Here is a 21,448-nt window from a genome sequence, read left to right on the forward strand (position 1 = left end):
AGTAGCCATAAGACAAGTCACAGAACATGAATTAAAGCCTGATAAGGGGCATCCCTGGATCAGATAATGAATCTAAGTATCAATATTTGTAAGATCTCATCCAATCTCTAATAATACCTACCTCTCAGAGGTGTTGTAAGAATTACAAGATCCTGTGCATGAAAAAACTTTGTAAAGTGCCGTATAAATGCTGTTTCGTTTTTTTTTTTTTTACAGTGAATTTCAAGGAATTGTCTGAATTCACAAGAATTTTGTGTCACTAGATAATTAACTATTATTCAGACTTATTAATATTTTGGTGTAGGATATGGGATAATTGTAGTGAGATTTCTAGCCTATAACTGTTTATATTTTGATTGCATTAACCTGTGCTTTCTCTTAATGTCATAGCACCTAGTATAATACCATGTGATAGAAGGCACTCAATAAATATTTATTACTTAAAGGTTTATGAACCTCCTGTATAGAATATCTAAATTGAATTGTTTTTTGTAATATTGCAAAATATACTGGAGATTTATTATAATTCTGCCTATACCTGTGTTCTCTCAGCTTTAAAATGAGAATAATAGAAGAATCCACCTCATTAAATTCATCAGGTGGATTAAATGAGATAATCCAAAGTATAATACCTGGTTTATAATCAGTGCTCAATAAAAGTTATATATTATTAAAATTGTAGTTTATTTTTATAGCTTCTTTTATTTATTTCACAATTATTTATCTGCTACCTCATGTTCTAGGAGCAGTGCTATGCTGTTTTGCAAGATAGACATGCTCCTTGCCCATCTGAGGCTTATTGTCATCCTTTATTCCCCAGTACCTGAAAAGAGAGACATTAACTGTTTTCAGTGTGCCTGTGTGTGCACGTGTGTATGTGTTTTTAAACTACATTTAGATGCATAAAGGGGATAGAGAATAGTGCTGTTCAGTAGGAATATAATATGAGCCGCATACATAGGTTTAAATTTTCTGGTAGCCACATTTTTTAAAAAGTGAAAATAAATAGGTGAAATTAATTTAAAAATATGTTTGTTTACCTCAATATATCCAAAACTACATTATTTCAATATGTAATCAACATAAAATTATTAATGAAATATTTTATACATATATATTTTTGGTACAAAACTTTCCAAATCTGGTGTGTATTTTACCCTACAGCACATCTCAGTTCAGACTCACCACCTTTAAGGGCTGATTAGCCACATGTGGTTAGTGGCTACTGTGTTGAATAGTACACAGGTAGGTACAGTAAAAAAAAAAAAAAAAAAAAAAAAAAATCCCAATTCTCATTTATTTGATATAAATGTACCAAGTATTTAGAAATACTCTTCTCATTGGCTTTACTTGGCTAAAATAGCCTCACAGTCTCTGCAGTGAAATAGAAACCTAAAATGGTTAAGAACAATAATTCTTTTTTTTTTAAATTGACCATAAAATGTCTTTATTTACTAGGTTTACAAAGATCATAATTAGATGGTGCATTGATAAAAGGAAAGAAAAGGTGGAGAGTATTAAAGCAGTTGAAAGGATATTTCATCATATTCATTATAAAGTTATGGTATAATTAGAACAAATTCTTAAAATGGGGTTTTCAGGTCCTAAGAGGGCGATGGACCGTCAGGGAGATGTTTTTTTGGGTGGAAGTAGCCAGTCTCGATACTTTACAGTTTGTTAACTTTTTCTTCCTCCTTTAGTCAGTCTCGAGTTGAATTCAGCTCATGTTCATGAGTATTTGCTATATGTGCGGTCTTGGGCAAATTCAAAGAAGACTAGGAGCAGGGTTGCTACCTGTGAGGTGTTCACAGACTAGTGTGGGCAGCACTCTTGAGAATGAATAACTATTACCCAAAGTATACTGAAATAAAGGTGTTTACAAAGCTAGAGCGACAAACAATACTTAGGATATTCTTTGCCCAGAAAGTGGCAAACAATTACTCTATCATCCTTAAACATTTTTCATGGTTGCAAAACATTATTTTTCGTGGTTAGTGCATGAATAGTTGAACCATCAGTTTGAAAAAGGAGAGACACATACAAGGTTCAGCAGGCAAGAAGGACTAGTTTTGCCTTGAAAACTAAGCTGGGCAAGAAGGCAGGGGAGAAGCATGATCAGACTTTGTTCCCTGACATGAACCGTCTTCTTTGGGCAGGAAATCTGCAGTCTGTCTCATTCCTCCACTGAGCCTTTGCTGGGTCCTAATGCTGCCTTGTTTACTACCTACTCTTCTGCCTACTAGTCCTATAGCTTCTCGTCGTTTAATAGCCAGTTCAGACCCATCACATACTGAAATACTGCTGAAAATAACTTTAGTAAAACAACATTACTATATTAATTACATTTATTAATATAAATAAAGAAAATAATAATATTTTATTTTACTAAAGTAATATTCTTGTAATATGTAATTGTAGTATGTATCCAAACAATATAGTAGTATGTACAAGTACTCGTAAACAAATATATTTGCCTTAATGCACCTTCTCCCCCCGACCCCCCAAATATATATACACACATATGCACACAAAGCCATTATGTTATACTAAATATATGCTCCTTTGCAGTTTGTGTTTTTCTCTCATTAATACGTTATAGCCCTCTTTCCATGTTACAGGTGTAATTTATGGTTTTTGAAGGATGCTGGTGTACCATGGTGTATCAACAGTTTAATGTACGTAACTGTTTCCGTAGTGATAGATATTTAAGGTGTCTGTGTTTCTTTTTGTTACTGTTGTTGCCATTACAGATAATGTGGTAGCAGGCGACTGAGGAATTCTTGGGCACCTCAGCCTTTTATGATAGCATTGTTCAATAGAACTTTCTGCAATGATGGAAATGTTCTGTAATCTGTTTTCCAAAATGGTAGCTGCTAGCCACGTGTGACTTTTGAGCACTTGAAATTTGGCTAATGTGACTGAAGAGCTGGAGTTTTAATTTTATTTAATTTTCATTAATTTAATTTCAAATGTAAATAGCCGTATGAAGGTGGTGGCTACTGTGTTGGGCAGCCCAGCCCTAGAATCACTCCCTTCCTCTGAAAAATGAAAAGCAGTCATTATTATACTATTTAGTATTTGCAGTTATCAAAGATTGTTTTCTTGTTCTTATATCTTAATTTCTATCTATAGCAATTATTTTCTATGCTTTTAACCTTCAAAGTTGAGTTTGGCTTATTCAGTCAATAATGATGGAGATTTTAATTGTGAGTTCCTTGACTAGACTGTAAACTACTTGAGAGCAGGGACTGTCTTTTCTCAGTTGTGTTGTAAAGCCTAACACAGCACCCAGTGTGCAATTGTCCCTCAAATATTTTTGATTGTTAGGTGTATAACTCATAGGAGAGTTTACTGTTACTACTGATTGAGAAATATTCTAGAAGTTGTTCTTTTAAAAAATCCTACGTAACATTTTGTTTTCTTAATTGCTAGTTACTTTTAAAGCAGAGTATGAAATGATACTGGGTCAGGGGTCTCCAAGACTATGCCCAGGTTTGTTGATTTGCTTTAAGGACTCGCAGGACCCAGTATTTAGTTGCAACCACAACTACGATTTATTACAGCTAAAGGGTAAAAGCAAAATCAGCAAGGGCAAAGGTTCATTGGGTGAAGTCCAGAAGAAACTGGGCACAAGTTTCCAAAAGTCCTCTCCCAGTGGAGTCACACAAAATGCACTTAATTTCTCCAACATGGAATCGTGACAGCACATGTGGAGTGTTGTCTAGTATGGAAGCACATTAGAGATCTGTGCCCAAGGGTTTTATTGGGGGCTGGTCAGCTTAGGCACAGTGTTGTACACTGTGTTTGTACAAACAGTTTAGGCACATTCCTATCAGTAAAGAATGGTAGGAACCCTCCCCAAATCCATTTTCTGAGACTCTACCCAATGGCTAACTTTGCAAGCAGGCTTTTTAAGGATGCCATTCTCAAGCCTGCTATGTTAACTCTTTTCTGCACAAATATTTACTTAAATCTTGATTAATTTGGGCTATGTTTTATATTTTTAAGTAGTACGTCCTGACAATTTCCTCTCATATTCTCCTTTTTGATATTTGAGTATATCAAATATATATATACCTTAAACATCTCCTCAGTAGGTGGTTATCATTCTCTTATTGAGCACCTCTGGTTACAGAAAACTTAGTGCCTCCTGAGGCATCCCACTCAATTCTCTAAAAATTTCTCTTAAAACTTCTTTTCCATATTAAACCCAAATATGCCCTTCAGTTTGGGCCTTGGGATTACATGAAACAAACCTAGTTTGTCCTATATATGTTACCCTTTAAATATTCACAGGTAACTATTGTCTGTCTTCAATTCTTCTGTAGTACAGGAACACAGAGTTTTCTGTTTCTCTTTGCCCTTTTTTCTTTGTGGTTATAACAACAAATTCTATTTACAGTATTTTTTTTTTCCTGGCATATGTTTTCCACATTGTATTGGTGTTTTATAATATGGAGGTTTTTATTGTGTTTTGCTTTTTTTTTTAGCTGATTTACTCTGACATGATATTGTATGTATATTGGGGGGAATCTTGTCTCCTAAATTTTATTGAATTTCTGATTAAAAAAAAAAAACATTTATGTAATGAGATTCCTAGATTAGAAGATTTTTAATGTTTTATTATGAAAAATTTCAAACATATTCAAAAGTGGATAGATAGTATAATAAACCTGATGAATCCATCCCTTAGCCTCAACAGTTATCATTCCATAGCTGGCCTGTATCTTTTGTACTCTCCACTCTCCAGTCCCCAACTCAGAACTGTTATTTTGAAGCAAATCCCAGATTAGAGCTAAACTTCTTAAATGAAGTTTGAAATTTTTCTGTTTAGAAACATTGTATCACCTTTTACTCCCCCATAATTGTGTGAGAATATCTGTTTCACTGTATGTTTACATTGTTTTAGAATTTAAAAATATTTTAAACTTTAGTATGTGAGAAAATTATCTTGTTATAATTTTCAGTTTTAAAAATTAATAGTGAGATTTAAAGTTTTTATTCACTCCTTTTCTTTTTCTCTTTGAGTTTTAGATATATGTGCTTTGTCCATTTTGGAGGGGGAAATCTTTATGTATCTTAAGAATTTTTGCATTCTTTATTTCAAGTATCAAATCACTGGTTGAAAATCGTGTTGTGTGTGTGTGTGTGTGTGTGTGTGTGTTTGTGTGTGTTTTTCGTAGCTGACAGTGAGTGCTTTACTGTGTGGCAGAGATTGGGTTAGTTTGGGTGTAGAATTCTGCATTGAGACGCATTTTTCTTCAAAATCTTGTTTGTTTTCTTCCACTGCTTCTATAGGTTGCAGTGTTGCTGTGGAGAATCCAAAGTTATTCTGATTCCTGAAATCCTGAGTATATATTTATGTGAACCTAATTTTTGTTTTTATTTTTCCTCCCTGGAAGCTTTCAGAATCTTCTCTTTGCCCCGATACTCTGTAATTTCAATGCTGATGTGTATTAGTGTGAATCTTTTTTCCTCTGTTGTACTGGATAACTGGTGGCTCTTTTAATCTGGAAATCCAGGTCCTTGAATTCTGGGGAATTTTCTTTGTTATTTTGTCATTAATTTCTTTCCCTCTATTGACCTTGCTCTTTCTTTCTAGAACTTCTCTTGCTTGGACCTTGAATTCTGTACTGGTCTTATATTTTTCTTATCTTTTGTTCCCCTATTTTCTTCTCTCTACATTTTTACTCCACTTTTGAGGAGAATTTCCTTAACTTTATCTTTCAACTATTGTTGAATTTTTTTGTTGTGCTAATATGTGTTTAAATTCAATAGCTCTTTTTGTTTTCTAAATGTTCTTGAATTGTAGCCATCTTTACTTTCATTGTTTTAATGCATAGTGAGCTATTTTCTTTCTAGAGGGCATGTAAATATTCACTTAACATTTCTTCTAGATTCTTTATATTATTTCTCTTTGATATTTAATTCCTGAATCCATTTGGAATTTTTTTCTTACGTGGTAATGTGTTAGGATTTCTCCTCCCCGTTAATAATCAGTTTTATCAGTTTTTCTAAAAACCATTCATGGATTAATCATCATTATCTTTTTTTTTTTTCTATCGGTTTGTACTGTCTGCTTCTATCATGGGTGTCACTGTCAGTGTTTTCTTACTAACATTCATCTCTCTAGTCTAATATTTTTCCTTGATGCAGAAGATTATGCAGGATAAGAGTTTACTAAATCTGTTTTCTGTCATTCCTTAACAATACACTGTCTACTCCAAGCAATTGAATGTCTTCTTATTCATTATTGCAAGACATTTATATCAATCCTTTTTTATGTTTCTGGCTTTTTTCATTAATTTTACTTCATTCTGGGTGTGAATCTTTTTGGTTAATATAGCTTTCTAGTCAGGTCATTTGTTTACCATTATTCATGTAAACCCTATTTAATGTTAAGGCTTTCATTTGAGACTGAATTGGGACCTTATAAATGCAATTCATGGTATAAAATATCTACCACTTATTTATACTTCAAAGGTTTTTTGTCACTGAAGAAGGAAAGTGAGGATTTGGAGTCATACTTTATGTTCAGCCAATTTGTATTGGCCATTTAATCTTTTTTTCCCTCAAATGTAGTATGAATTGGCTCATGTTTACCATTGTCAGTCTTGCATAGTTTTTCATATTCCAGTAAATTGATCTGACTGTCATAGCTTTGGGATCCTTGAGCAATGTACTATTTTAATAAATTCAAAAGCATTGACTCTCTCTAGTTTTATTACATAGTTGCTTATCTCACTGAGCTGTATTTAATTATATCTCATTTGTTGGAGGGCATTCAGACTCCTCCTTTCAACTCTCCGACTTAAGACTCATTGCCAGTGACATATACAGTAGTAGAAATCGACTGTACCGAATTGAAAGGAAAAATACACACATTATACTTTACTTACAGGGTATTGGCTTTTCCCTTTTGTTCTACCAGTCAGACTACCAAAGATTTAGATCTTACCGTGATAGAAATGTAAAACCGACTTTTTTTTAGGAAGGAAATTTTATACTTGTAGGAATTCAGTCATTATAGTTATCATTTATAGCAAGTTGTTAAAATGTTAGCAATTGAAAGAAGTTGTGGTTATACTCCTTTTTCCCACTGGTGATTACATACTAATAGTGTGACTATTACTTTATAATTTAAGTTTTCTTATACCATGTTCTAAATACATAAATTGCCAGACTCTGAGAGATAATTAAATTCAGAAGACTAAGGAGGCTAACCTAGAAATTAAGTTTAGGTTGAGAAAGGTCATGATTATTTTCTTCCAGGTATTTCAGACTCCTCAAGTGATATGATACTTGACTTTATCCATTCTAGTTTGTGGTATCTCCTCTTTTTTTCCATACTTTGGAGCTCCTGTGTTGCTGAACTTATTTTTCTATGTACTGGGAAATTCTTACCTGAGATTCTGAAGATGTCCTGGTAACATTTTGATATCCTGGTAACACTTACCTAACAGGTAAATTTTTCTGATTCAAAGTTAATTTGGTCAGAGTACTATCTTTAAGTACTTTTCTTTGCAAGTGGTAGGCTTTTAATAATTGGGTACCGAATGAAATAGCTGCAACACTATTATAAGATCCATCTTGCAAGTAGAATTTGAGTAGATAAAGAAATTAGGAGTAGTTTATGCATTCTAAAAGCACTTACGGTATGCTGGAACCTGAGATTCAAAGGTGAGGAAGATGCCATCCCTACTTTTGGTAAGGCAAAGTGGCAAGTACCTGGGCTCTTCAGAGTTAAATTGCTTTGTTCTAGTGCTACCTCCAGTATGTACTAGCTCTGTTACCTTGAGCACATTATTTGGCCTTTACAAGCTTCAGTTTTGTCGTTTCAAACATGGTGATAATCATGATTTCTATAAAGTGCTAAGGAGATCATTTACAGTCGCTGTTCAATAGATGTTAGCTGTTACTGTTGGAGGAGTCATTATGGATCAGATGCTCAGGCTGAACTGGAATAAGGCTAGAGTGAATATCAGATAGAAAGAAGATTGCCCAGTGGGGACAATCCTCTAGATACCTATCTTCCCTTGACCTTATCTGACTCTCAAAGGTTAAACTTCAAGACCCTAGACCACTTATTTAATTATAATGCTGTGATATAAATATAATATGAACCACAGAAGGAAAAAATTATACTGTGTTTACGTTTCTGTAATGTTGCTGCGTTTCTGCAGATTCCTTACAAGTAAAGGAAACGATTAGTTTTTCAGCACGTCCCTCAATGGACTGCTTTTCACTGTATTACTTAAATAATAAGTAGAAACCAAAGTAGACTTGTCAAATAATTGAGGAAGGTGGAATTAACTGTTAAAAAAATCATAGTACGTTATGCCCCTTTTTTGTAGAATAAATAATTTTTAAAAATTTCTTTCAATGTTAGAATTATTAAAGAATGTATTTATGCTTTTGTTTTTATATGTACCATCCTAGCATATTCACTTTGTTTTATAAAATTTCATGTTTTTCTGAATCACTGTGTAGTACACCTGAAACTAACACAGTATTATAAATCAACTATACTTCAATAAAAATTTTTTTTTAAATTCATGTTTTATCTTTTCATTTCTAACTTAACACATACTGTTATCTTACCACTGTTTTATAAATGGCAAATACACTTGTGTACATAGATTACTTCCACTTTTTCACAGGAGAGAGTCTTGTGCAAAGATGGTTCAGCACTTACCTAAGGATATGTATAAAATATGATCTAAGAATGTGCTTTTGTAGTTCAGGTCTAGTTTTGTAAAACATAAGTCTAAAAAGTTAAAGAAAACCAGATATTGCTTTGGATTTTTGCCTCTTACTTCCATAAGATGATCATGCCTTGAATTATTTTTTTCACTGGTATTTTAATTTTTAATACTAATTTATAGCTATACCTCTTATATAGTATTAAAGTATGAGTCTCATGCTTTTTAAAAAGAGGGTAGTTATAAACATTTATTATATCTCTCATCTGAAAACTAAAATGAATAATAACAAAGCCCTTTGTATTTCTCAATTTATAAGTGGATAGCACTACTCATGATTTTCATTATAGAACTCTCTGAAAGATTATGCTACTTTCTGTGTAGCCTCATACAGTGTTGCCAACATGGATATTTTTCGTGGAATCCAGAGTTAAATTTTTCTACTCTGTTCTTTGTATGATTGACTCCAGATAGGTACTGGTTTTTGTCTCTCCTGCTTACTTTTTCTGTATGTTTTGTCTGATTATAGGGAGAAGGCTTACATAATAGCTCTTTATCCTATTATGTACAGCCTGGAATCTTCTATCATTTTCATTTCCGCCAGGATAGAATAGAGGGGTGAACTGAGACGTCAACTTCCATCCTCATTCTGCCACCAACTAACTTTGTGATCCCTCTGTGCCTCACTTCCATCATCTGTAATATAAAGTCATTTACCTAAATGAACTCAGCAAGACTCTTCTGACTCTTAAAACACAATCCCATGGTTCTTTTTAAAATTGTGGTGAAAAACACGTAACATGAAATATACCTTCTTATCAAAATGTTAGGTATACTGTATACAATTTTTCATCTTGCAAGACTGAATATCTGTACCCATTGAACAGCAAGTCCCCATTTCCCCCTTCCCCCAGCCCCTGACAACCACCATTCTACTTTCTTTTTTTAAGACTGACTACTTTAGATAGTTATATAAGTAGAACCATGTGATATTTGTCCTTCTGTGACTGGCTTGTTTCACATAGCATAATGTCCTCAAGATTTATCCATACTGTAGTATATGACAGGATTTCCTTTTTTAAGGCTGAGTAATATTCCATTGTATGTATATACCACATTTTATTTATCCATCCATCCACTGATGGATATTTAGGTTATTTCCATGTCTTAGCTATTGTGAATAATGCTGCAGTGAACATGGGGGTGCTAATATCTCTTTGAGATCCTGATTTCAATTCCTTTGAAATATTTCAGTTATTTGAAACATTTTAAAATACTCATGTGTATTTTATTATAAAAACTAACAGTGCCAAGTTAAACAAGTCAAACAATTCAAGTTTATTTATATTCCATAAAATATTACAGAAAATTGTGTTTCAATAAAAAAGACTCTTGTTTCAGAACAGGCAGCTAACAGCAACTGAGCAGTTAATGTTTTTTTGTGAATAAATTTTAAAAGAGACTACTGCCTGTCCTGAATTCCCAGAAGTGGGATTGCTGGATCATATGTTAGTTTTATTTTTAATTTTTTGAGGAACCTCCATACTGTTTTTCATAGTGACTGCACCATTTTACATTCTACCAACAGTGTACAAGGATTCCAGTTTTTCTACATCCTTGCCAACACCTGTTATTTTCTAGTTTACTGATAATGGCCATTCTAACAGGTGTGAGGTGATATCTCACTGTGATTTTGATTTGCATTTCCCTGATGACTAGTGATATTAAGCATCTTTTCATATACCTGTGGCCATTCGTATTTCTTCTTTGGAAAATGTCTATTCAAGTCCTTTGCTCATTTTTTTAAAATCAGGTTATTTGTTTGTTTATATTTTTGTTGTTGAATTATAGGGTTTCCTGATATATTTTGGGTATTAACCCCTTATCAGATATATGGTTTGCAAATTTTTTTATTATTCCATAGGTTGCCTTTTTTTACTATGTTTTCTTGGCTGTACAGAAGCTTTTCAGTTTGAAGTAGGCCCACTTGTCTGTTTTTGCTTTTGTTGCCTGTGCATTTGGTGTCATATACAAGAAATCAACGCCAGGAGCAAAGTTAGGAAGTTTTTACCCTATATTTTCTTCTAGGAGTTTTATAGTTTCAGGTCTTATGTTTAAGTCTTTAATTCATTTCGAGTTGATTTTTGTGTATGGTGTAAGGTAAGGGTCCACTATCCTTCTTTTGCATGCAGATATCCAGTTTTCCCTGGATTTGTTGCGGAGACTATCCTCTCCCCATTGTATATCCTTGGCTTCTTTGTCATAAATTAATTGACCGTTTATACATAGGTTTATTTCTGGACCCTCTATTCTATTCCATTGGTTTATATGTTTGTCCTTGTGCCAGTATCATACTGTTTTGATTACTGTAACTTTGTAATATGTTTTGAGGTTATTCAGTGTCCTTTGTGGTTCCATATGAAATTTATGATTGTTTTCCTATTGTGCAAAAAAAAAATTCCATTGGGATTTTGACAGGGATTACATTGAATTTGTAGACTTTTATGGGTAGTATGGACATTTTAATAATATTAGGTCTTCAGGTCTATGAACGCAAGATGTCCTTCCATTTATTTGTGTTGTCTTTAACTTCTTTAAGCAGTGTTTTGTAGTTTTCAATATTCAAGTCTTTAACCTTGTAGTTAAGTTTATTCCTAAGTATTTTATTCTTTTTGAGCTATTGTAAATGCGATTGTTTCCTTAATTTTCTTTTTGGATTGTTCATTGTTAGTGTATAGAAACACAAGTGATTTTTAATGTTCGTTTTGTATCCTGCAACTCTCCTGAATTTATTTATTAGTTTTAATTAACTTTCTGGTATGTGGAATCATTAGAGTTTTCTACATATAAGATCATGTTGTCACAGAGATAATTTTACTTCCTCCTTTCTTTTTTTTTCTTTTTTGGCTGCGTTGGGTCTCAGTTGCAGCACGCAGGATCTTTGTTGCAGCATGCAGAATCCTCCATTGTGGTGCGCAAACTCTTCGTTGTGGCACGCAGGCTTCTCTCTGGTTGTGGTGTGCAGGTTTTCTTTCTCTAGTTGTGGCGTGCGGGCTCCAGAGCGCGTGGGCTCTGTAGTTGCGGCATGCGGGCTCTCTAGTTGAAGTACGTGGGCTCAGTAGTTGTGGCCCATGGGCTTAGTTGCCCTGTGACATGTGGGATCTTAGTTCTGTGACTAGGGATCGGACCCGCGTCCCTGGCATTGGAAGGCGTATTCTTTACCACTGGACCACCAGGGAAGTCCCTACTTTTTCCTTTCTGATTTGGATGACTTTCATTTCTTTTTCTTACCTAGTTGTTCTGCCTAGGACTTCTGGTACTATGATGAATAGAAATGGCAAAAGTGGGCACCCTTGCCTTGTTCCTGATCTTAGAGGAAACGTTTTTCGTTTTTACTTTTCAGTATGATATTATCTGTGGGCTTTTCATAGTCATAGAGCCTTTATTATTTTGAGGTAATTTTCTTCCATTCTTAGTTTAGTGAATGTTTTTGTCATGAAAGTGTGCTGAGTTTTGTCAAACACTTTTTCTGTGACTATTGAGATGATCATGTGATTTTATCTTTCATTCTATTAATGTAGTTTATAACATTGATTGATTTTCATGTTGAACCATCCTTGCACCCCAGGGATAAATCCCACTTAGTCATGATTTTTGATCCTTTTAATGTGTTGTTGAATTCTGTTTGCTAGTATTTTGTTGAGTCTTTTTGCATCTGTGTTCATTAGGGATGTTTGCGTGTAGTTTTCTTTTCTTGTAATGTCTTTGTCTGGTTTTAGTATGAGAATAATGCTGGTCTCATAAAATGAGTCCAGAAGTGTTCCCACCTCTTCAATTTTTAGGGACGAGTTTAAGGATTGGTGTTAATTCTTCTTTAAATGTTTGGTAGAATTCACATGTGAAGTTATCTGGTCCTGGGCTTTTCTATGTTGGGAGGTTTTTGATTGCTCATTCAATCTCCTTCTTTATAATTGGTCTGTTCAGATTTTCTATTTCTTCATGATTCAGTCTTGGTGAGAAGTATATTTCTAGGAATTTAGCCTTTTCTTCTAGGTTATCCCATTTATTGTAGTATAATTGTATATGGTTGTCTCAAAATCCATTGTATTGTTTTGGTATCAGTTATGTCTCTTCTTTCATTTCTGATTTTATTTGAGTCTTCTGTCTTTTTTTCTTAGTCTAGCTAAAGGGTTGTCAGTTTTGTTGATGTTCTAAAATACTAACTTTTAATTTTGTTGATTTTTTTCTATTATTTACTTCATTTATTTCTGCTTTAATTTTCATTATTTCCTTCCCTCTGCTAACTTTGAACTTAGTTTATTCTTCTTTTTCTAGTTCCTTGAGGTATAAGGTTAGAGTGTTTATTTGAGATTCTTTTTCTTTCTTTTTTAAAATTGAAATATAGTTGATTTACACTATTACACTAGTTTCAGGTGTGTAACATAGTGATTCAAAATTTTTATAGATTATACTCCATTTATAGTAATTATAAAATATTGGCTAGATTCCCTGTGCTGTACAATATATCCTTGTAGTATATTTATTTTATACATAGTAGTTTGTATAAACTTAATCCCCTATCCTTATATTGCCCCTCCCCCCTTCCCTCTTCCCACCAGTAATGACTAGTTTGTTCTCTATATCTGTTAATCTGTTTCTTTTTTGTTATATTTACTAGTTTGCTTTATTTTTTAGATTCTACACGTAAGTGATAACATACAGTATTTGTCTTTCTCTGTCTGACTTATTTCATTAAGCATAAACCGTCCAGGTCCATCCATTTTGTTGCAAATGGCAAAATTTTATTCTTTATTTATGGCTGAGTAGTATTCCATTGTGTGTATGTATATATGTGTGTGTGTGTATGTCACATGTTTTTTATCCATTCATCTGTTGATGAGCAGTGTGTTATTTAGTTTCCATGTATTTGTGAATTTTCCTGTGTTCTTACTAATATTTACTTCTAGATTCATTCCACTGTGGTAAGAAAAGATACTTAGTATGATATCAGTCTTCTTAAATTTGTTATTTTGTGACCTAACATGTGATCTTTCCTGGAGAATGTTGTGTATGCACTTGAGAAGAATTTGTATTTTCTTGCTGTTGGATGGAATGTTCTGTATATGTCTGTTAGCTTCATTTGGTCCATAGTGTTGTTCATGTCCTCTGTTTTCTTATTGATCTTCTGTCTGGATGTTCTATTTATTATTGAAAGTGGAGTAATGAAATCTACTATTATATGTGTTGGTATCTATTTCTCCCTTCAGTTCTGTCAATGTTTGCTTTGTATACTTGAGCATACATATATTGCTCTGATGTTGGGTACATATATATTTATAATTGTTTAACTTCCTGGTGAATTGACTCTTTTATCATTATATAATGTTCCTCTTTGTTTCTTGTGACAGTTTTTGACTTAGTCTATTTTGTATGGTATAAGTTATGCTATCCTTGCTTTCTTTTAGAGGTTACTATTTGCATAGAGTATCTTTTTTTGTGATTTTATTTTTAGTCTATGTGTGTCCTGAAATATAAAGTAAATCTCTTATAGACAGCATTTAGTTGTATCTTGTCTTTTAACTTTTAGCCACTCTGTCTTTTGATTGGGGAGTTTAATCCATTTACATTTAAAGTAATTATAGATCAGGAAGGATGTAATATTGCCATTTTGTTAACTGGTTTTTGTCTGAATTATAGCTGTTGTGTCCCTCTTTTCCTCTCTTTCAGTCTTACTTTGTGTTTTGTTGATTTTTTTGTAGTGAAATACTTTGATTCCTTACTCATTATCTTTTGTGTATCTTCTATAGCTATTTTCTTTGTGGTTGCCATGGCACTTAACTGAAACCACCTTGCAGTTATAATAGCCTATTTTAAGCTGATAATAACTTAACTTTAATTGCATGTAAATGTTCTACTTTTTCACCCCCCCCACACACTTTATGGTATTGATGTCACAACTTACATCTTTTTATGTTGTATATCCATTAACATATCTTTATAGTTAGCTATTTATATTTATGTCTTTATCTCCTATTCTGGTATTAAAAGTGACATATTACAGTATTCTATATTTTTCTATACATTTACCTTTATCACTGAGCTTTATACTTTCATATATTTTTTTTAATTTTTATTTATTTATTTATTTATTTATTTATTTATGACTGTGTTGGGTCTTCGTTTCTGTGCGAGGGCTTTCTCTAGTTGCGGCAAGTGGGGGCCACTCTTCATCGCGGTGCGCGGGCCTCTCACCATCGCGGCCTCTCTTGTTGCGGAGCACAGGCTCCAGACGCGCAGGCTCAGTAATTGTGGCTCACGGGCCCAGTTGCTCCGTGGCATGTGGGATCTTCCCACACCAGGGCTCGAACCCGTGTCCCCTGCATTGGCAGGCAGATTCTCAACCTCTGCGCCACCAGGGAAGCCCCATATATTTTTATGTTGCAGTCTAATGTTCTTTCCTTTCAACTTGAAGGACTTCCTTTAGCATTTCTTGCAAGGGAGGCCTAGTGAATGAACTCCCTCAGCTTTTGTTTATCTAGAAAAGTATTTCTCCTACATATTTGAAAGAAAGTTTTGCTGGATATAGTATTATTAGTTGGCTGGGTTTTTTTGTTTGTTTGTTTGCACTTTGAATATATCATTCTGTATGCCCGTCTGGCCTACAAGATTTCTGCTGAGAAACCTGCCGATAGTCTTATGGGAGGGGTTTCCTTAATGATTCCATCATTTGAAATCAAATTTTTTAAATCAAGGACTTGAATTCTGAAGGAGGGAGAGAAAACATTGAGTTGTATGAAACCAGGAGGTCTCGAGACAGTGAATTATAGGGCACTTGCCAGCTTATTTTAAATTTAAGGTAAAGGCAGAGTATTCATTCTCTTTTTTTGCTTCCAGAGAATAGAAGACTCAAGAGCAGAGGAATCAAGAGCCCATAGTGACATCTCAAGTAAATCAATAAATACACATATATGTCTTTTCATTTGGAAAACAACAGCTCAGACTTTATGCAAAAAATGTTTTCCACACATATATATCTATATCTGTGTTTACCTAATGAAATAACACCTATTTTGTTTTTCCATTGATTTGAGAATTTAATATGAACTAGAATAGCCTCGAGATCTAAGTCTAAGATTATTTGCTGTAAAAATTTCCCACTTTGTTTTTTAATTTCTGAACTTACCAGAGAAAACTAAACACCCTTACATACTTCTTTAGGTCTGAGGATCATGAAGGAGGTGTACTCTTTAGCATAAGTAGAATACTTTATTTCTTTCCTGACAATATAATTAAAACATTTGTTAAAAGCCATATAATTAAATACACTATTTTGTAAAATGCCACTATATGTACTGATTGCCCTTCTCAGAACTAAGAATCTGTCAAAGTGTCTTGGTAGAGATCTTCCCAGAAGGAGTAATTCATTGAGACCTGTGCAGTGCAATCTAAGATAACCTTTTTTAATTAAAATGGGGAATTAAAAAGCCAATTCAAAAATTTGTTTCCTTTCGTTTGCTCAGGGTGAGGGTGCTGGAACTTCTGTTCCAATAGAGCCCCAGCAGTTGTTAAAAACATCATAAATTCTGGCTGTGTGTTGTGTGTCTGTAGCCATTACATGTGTAGCTCCAAATGCCGCTGTGGTATGTGATGGTCAGGTCCATTAATGAGTCAGTGTTTAACTGTCACTTTTTTTGTTGGTAGGGTTATGAGGATTTTTTTTTTCCTTCTTGAGATTGGATTAAAATAGATGTCTTCTAAGCTTAGAAGGAACAAGTTTTCTAAGACTACAGCAGATAGAGGAAATTTATCAATTTCTGGGCAACAAACTTGTCAAATGCACTATAAGGAAAATAAAATTTTTTTGGCATTACATTTTGTGCCATCAAGTAGAGATCCTTGCTCATAATAGGTGTTCACGTAATGATTTTAAAATATAGTTTCATATATTTATTAAAAAAATATAAATAATAAAATATACATATAAATATATATTTATAATATATAATTCACATGCCATTTAATTAATTCATTCAAAGTGTACAAAGTGACTTTTAGTATATTCACAGAATTGTGCAAACATAATGACAGATAACTTAAGAACATTTTCATCACCACCAAAAGAAACATTGTACCCATTAGCAATCACTCCCCATTTTCTCCTACACCTCTCCGATCCTAAGCAATTACTTTCTGTCTCTGTAGATTTGCATATTCTGGACATTTCATATAAATGGATCATATAATATGTGGGCTTTTGTGACTGGCTTCTTTTACTTCACTTGATGTTTTCATGGTTCATCCATCTTGATTCCTTTTTCATGGCAGAATAATATTCTATCGTATGGTTATACTGTATTTTATTTATCCCTTCATCAGTTGATGGATATTTGGGTTGTTTCCACTGTTTGGCTATTATAAATTATACCTCTGTGAACATTCACTTGCAAATTTTTGTGTGGATATATGTTTTAATTTCTCTTGGGTCGGTACTTAGGAGTACAGTTACTAGATCATATGGTAATTCTGTTTAGCCAGTTGAGAAACTGTCAGACTGTTTTCCAAAGGGGCTGCACCATTTCACTCTCCCACTGGCAGTGTATGAAGGTCCCAATTTCTCCACATCCTTGCTAACACTTGCTATGGTTTCAAGCCATCCTATTGGGTATGAAGTCATGCATCATTTGATTTTGATTTGCATTTATGTCATAGCTAATGCTAATTGAGTATCTTTTCGTGGTTTTTTTGGCCATTTGTTTATCTTCTTTGGAGAAGTATCCTTTTAGATCCTTTGCTCTTTTAAAATTGAGTTATTTGTCCTTTATTATGGAGTTGTACGAATTCTTGATATATTCTGGATGTAAGTTCCTCATTAGATATATGATTTGCACATATTTTCTTCCATTCTGTGTGTTCTTTTCATTTTCTTTATAGCATCTTTTGAAGGACAAATATTTGTAATTTGATGAAATGTTTTGTTTTCTTTTGTTGCTCATGCTTTTGGTGTCATATCTAAGAAGGCTTTGCCTAACTCAAGGTCACAAAGATTTACTCCTATATTTTCTTTAAGAGCTTTACAGTTTTTGCTCTTACATTCAGGTCTGAAATCTATTTTGAGTTAATTTTTACATGTGGTGTGAGGAAGGGGGTCCAAATTAATTCTTTTGCATATGGAAATACAGTTGTCAAAATCAAACACCATTTTTCAAAGAGACTCTTCTTTCTGCATTGTATTTTCTTGGCCTTTCTGTCTAAAATCAATTGACTTAAATGTAAGGATTTATTTCTAGACTCTGAGTTCTGTTTCACTGATCTATATTTTTATCCTTATGTCAGTACCACACTATTTTGACTGCTGTAACTTTGTAATAAATTTTGAATTTGGGAAGGTTGAATCTTCAAACTTTGTTCCTTTTGAAGATTGTTTTGGCTCTTCAGGATCCCTTGTTTTCAAATGAATTCTAGGATCAATTTCTGAATTTTGGCAAAGAGGCTACCTGGGATTTTGATAGGGATTGCATTGAATATGTAGATGTATTTGGGAAATAGTACCGTTTTAACAATATTAAGTCTTTTGATCCACAAATGATTTTTCTCTTCTTATTTTATTGTGTCATGCATAGGGATTGAAGTATGAACATGGAGGGAAATTTTTGTCCATTAACCCCCCTACATTACAATTGGTTTTAATTATTTTACATTGGAATAACCATTGAATATTTTACTATGCTACTCATTAGAACTGTAAGCTTCTTTAGGGCAGGATATATATTAATTATTTTTGTATTGCTGAGAGTTAATGTCATAGTTGTTTAAGAAAAGCATTTTTTTAACACCAAAAAACCCCTGTAATATGTATATGTGTATAAACGGATAGAACAAGGGCTCACAGGTAATTATAAAAGAGATAGAATATTAGCGGTACTATGAAATTACCATTAATAACAAATGGCTAACTGACATTTTTTTAGGCTTTTAATTCATATATATTCACAGTATTCCTTTGGAGAAAAATGAAATAATGATTGCTTTATAGATTGATTTCTTTTAAAAGGCATAATTTATACATTCTTTAAATTCATTTTAGGTACCAAATCTGATTCCAGTTTTGATGTTCAAGTTAGGAAGACCACTGGAACCTGTGTTATACAATGATATCTTGTATACTTTGCCTACACTTGGTGTTCACAAGGTTTGTATATTAAGCAACTTACTTTGGGGCAAAAAGAAAGTGAGACATGAATTTTGTTTGTTGTCATGTGAAATTTTGACCCTTTAATTTTGCCGTGATCACTGCTTCCCTTGTTGGGCCAAACATTTTTGTTACAATATTTAAGAATTAATTTTTAAAAATCATTTTTTCATCAAATTTTCCCATTGGCTATTGTCTGAGATTGGGTCTTTATGCCCCCAGAATTGCTAACTAGCTCCTCCCAAAGCTATCTCCAACCTCTGAGAAGATGGGTAATACTGTAGTAAGCTTCCGTTTCAGTCTTTATTTTATAATCAGAGGTTTTTAAGTTCCTTTGGTAACCTTGGGGTTATCCACATTTGCATTTATGAAACCAAAGTTTCTTCAATGTTTCCTAGGTGTGCATAGGACAAATTCTACGAGTAATTCAACTTCTTGGAACCACTCCGCAACTAAAAGCTGTCACTTTGCGCTTGTTGACTTCTTTGTGGGAAAAACAGGTAAGCTCAGATATACACTTGTATGAGTATTAAGCATGTCCCTTTCACTGAAGAAAGCTAATTTTGTCATTATGCATGACACTGCTTTGATAAAGTAATATTAGTGAGTGACATCAATGATTGCATTGAGAAGTTTTGATTTAATGTGGTGCTTTTGATCTATAATGCAGTCAGTTGTGATTGACTCTCAGAGAGAAATTGAAATAGAAAATAATCTTATTTCCTTAATTCTGAAATTTATTTTTCCATTTGTGTGGAAAAAGTGATAGGAATATAAGTGATTAGAGCCTTTGTAATTAGAGTGAGTTTTTGCCACTTTTTTCTTGTTTTATGAAATGAACAGTACATGGATCTGTAAGAAAATCCCCAGCAATCATAACAGGATTCTTTTTTTCTGATTAGATGAAACACATTGTAATTTGCAATGCAGATGTAAGATTTAGAGGTGAAAATGCTGCATAAAAGGAGACAATTATTATTCAACTCAAGTTGTGAAATTACCTTTTTTGTGAAATTGCCTTCTTAGGATCGTGTCTATCCTGAACTGCAGCGTTTCATGGCCATGTCCGATGTGCCCTCTCTGTCTGTGGGCAAGGAGGTCCAATGGGAGAAACTGATAGCTAAAGCAGCATCGATCAGAGATATATGTAAGCAAAGGTAAGACATGCTTGACCCTTGGGAATGTATATCATGATATATTATTTTGCATTTAATTTTTTTATTGCAAGCAAGAAGCGAGGAAAGATAGGCAGAGGATGTTTGAGTAAGAATAAATGAATATTAAAGTCAAGTTGTCTGATTTTAAAATTTAGCAACATCAGACAATAACTTTGAGTAGCAGGCATGTCTTTTCAGGTCTAGACTTATATCTAGGTTTAGAGGCTATTTATATATCCTTTTCTGTGTAATAATTTAATGTTGTAATAAAACATATGATGTTACATTTTCTATTTTTCTATATATAAATTCCTGAAACCTAAGCAGTGGATTATCGGTCAAACTGTTCTTTCTTATATTCTCCCTATGTTATGCTTGATTTTTATAAGATGTTTTAATAGAGAAGGCCTTATTTATAACTCATTGAATGGAATTAATAGGAATTATTACAAGGAGGGAAATGACCTTGAATTCCTGTGTATGCTTTAGGGTTTAGGAAGACATGAAGATGTTAGGGAGATGACTCTGCTGTTCTAGGTTATGGGTTAATAACTAGGCAGGAGGTGACAAGACTGAAATAACACTAAGCAAAGCTCCACCTTGCCAGATTTCTATTTTCTTGAATTAGGGTAAGGCCAAAATCTTAGAGAGGAAATAGATTTGATACATTTGAAATGAGTTATAATCCTGCAGTTTCATATATTGATTGAGCCACTGCACTGTAGAATTCTTGGAGCATCATTCCCACTTTTGTCAATGATGACACTGTGAATGGTACTTCCTGAAGCTGTGCAATGAATGGGTTGGCCCAGATGCTGATAATGTGGATGATTTCGTTTCAAGTAAAATCTTGGATTAGAATGTATTTAAGCCTCAGCAGTTCTGCCTTTTTCTAAGCTTCAGCCTTTTGGCAACACAAAAAACATCTTAGTCTGAAGTTACACACGTGTTAACCCAAGACTTAAGAGATTAGATTCTCTTGAGGTATTGGCATGGAAAAAATTTAGAGATGATAGCCAACATTTTAGTTTTACATACTTAAAGCTGAGGCTCAGGAGATGTTAAACATCAGACCAGATCAGAGTCTGTTGAAAACTTATTCAGTGAACCTTTCAGTTACCATCTCGAGATCCGTCAAATTTTTCCAGTTTTGTTAAATGATTTCCATTTGGCAGACAGTGAAGCAATAGAATTCAGTCAGGCAATTTTTTCAATTGATATTTTGTTAAAAAGAGAGAAGCATTGGGCTTCCCTGGTGGCGCAGTGGTTGAGCGTCTGCCTGCCAATGCAGGGGACACGGGTTCGAGCCCTGGTCTGGGAAGATCCCACATGCCACGGAGCAACTGGGCCCGTGAGCCACAATTACTGAGCCTGCGCATCTGGAGCCTGTGCTCCGCAAC

General features: G+C 33.8%; 1 protein-coding gene across 5 annotated transcripts in view; it reads left to right on the forward strand.

Moving 5' to 3' along the window:
* The window catches only part of FOCAD (focadhesin), a 311,119-nt gene that overhangs the window by 125,168 nt on the left and 164,503 nt on the right, over nt 1-21,448 (forward strand). For all 5 annotated transcript variants that reach the window (XM_068553655.1, XM_068553654.1, XM_068553656.1 and 2 more), the window contains 3 exons: nt 18,787-18,891; nt 19,290-19,391; nt 19,918-20,048. In XM_068553655.1, coding sequence (XP_068409756.1) covers nt 18,787-18,891; nt 19,290-19,391; nt 19,918-20,048 — 338 coding nt within the window. The remainder of the gene's footprint in view (nt 1-18,786; nt 18,892-19,289; nt 19,392-19,917; nt 20,049-21,448) is intronic.

Source organism: Eschrichtius robustus, chromosome 10 (genome assembly GCF_028021215.1).
Source record: "Eschrichtius robustus isolate mEscRob2 chromosome 10, mEscRob2.pri, whole genome shotgun sequence".
NCBI lineage: Eukaryota > Metazoa > Chordata > Mammalia > Artiodactyla > Eschrichtiidae > Eschrichtius > Eschrichtius robustus.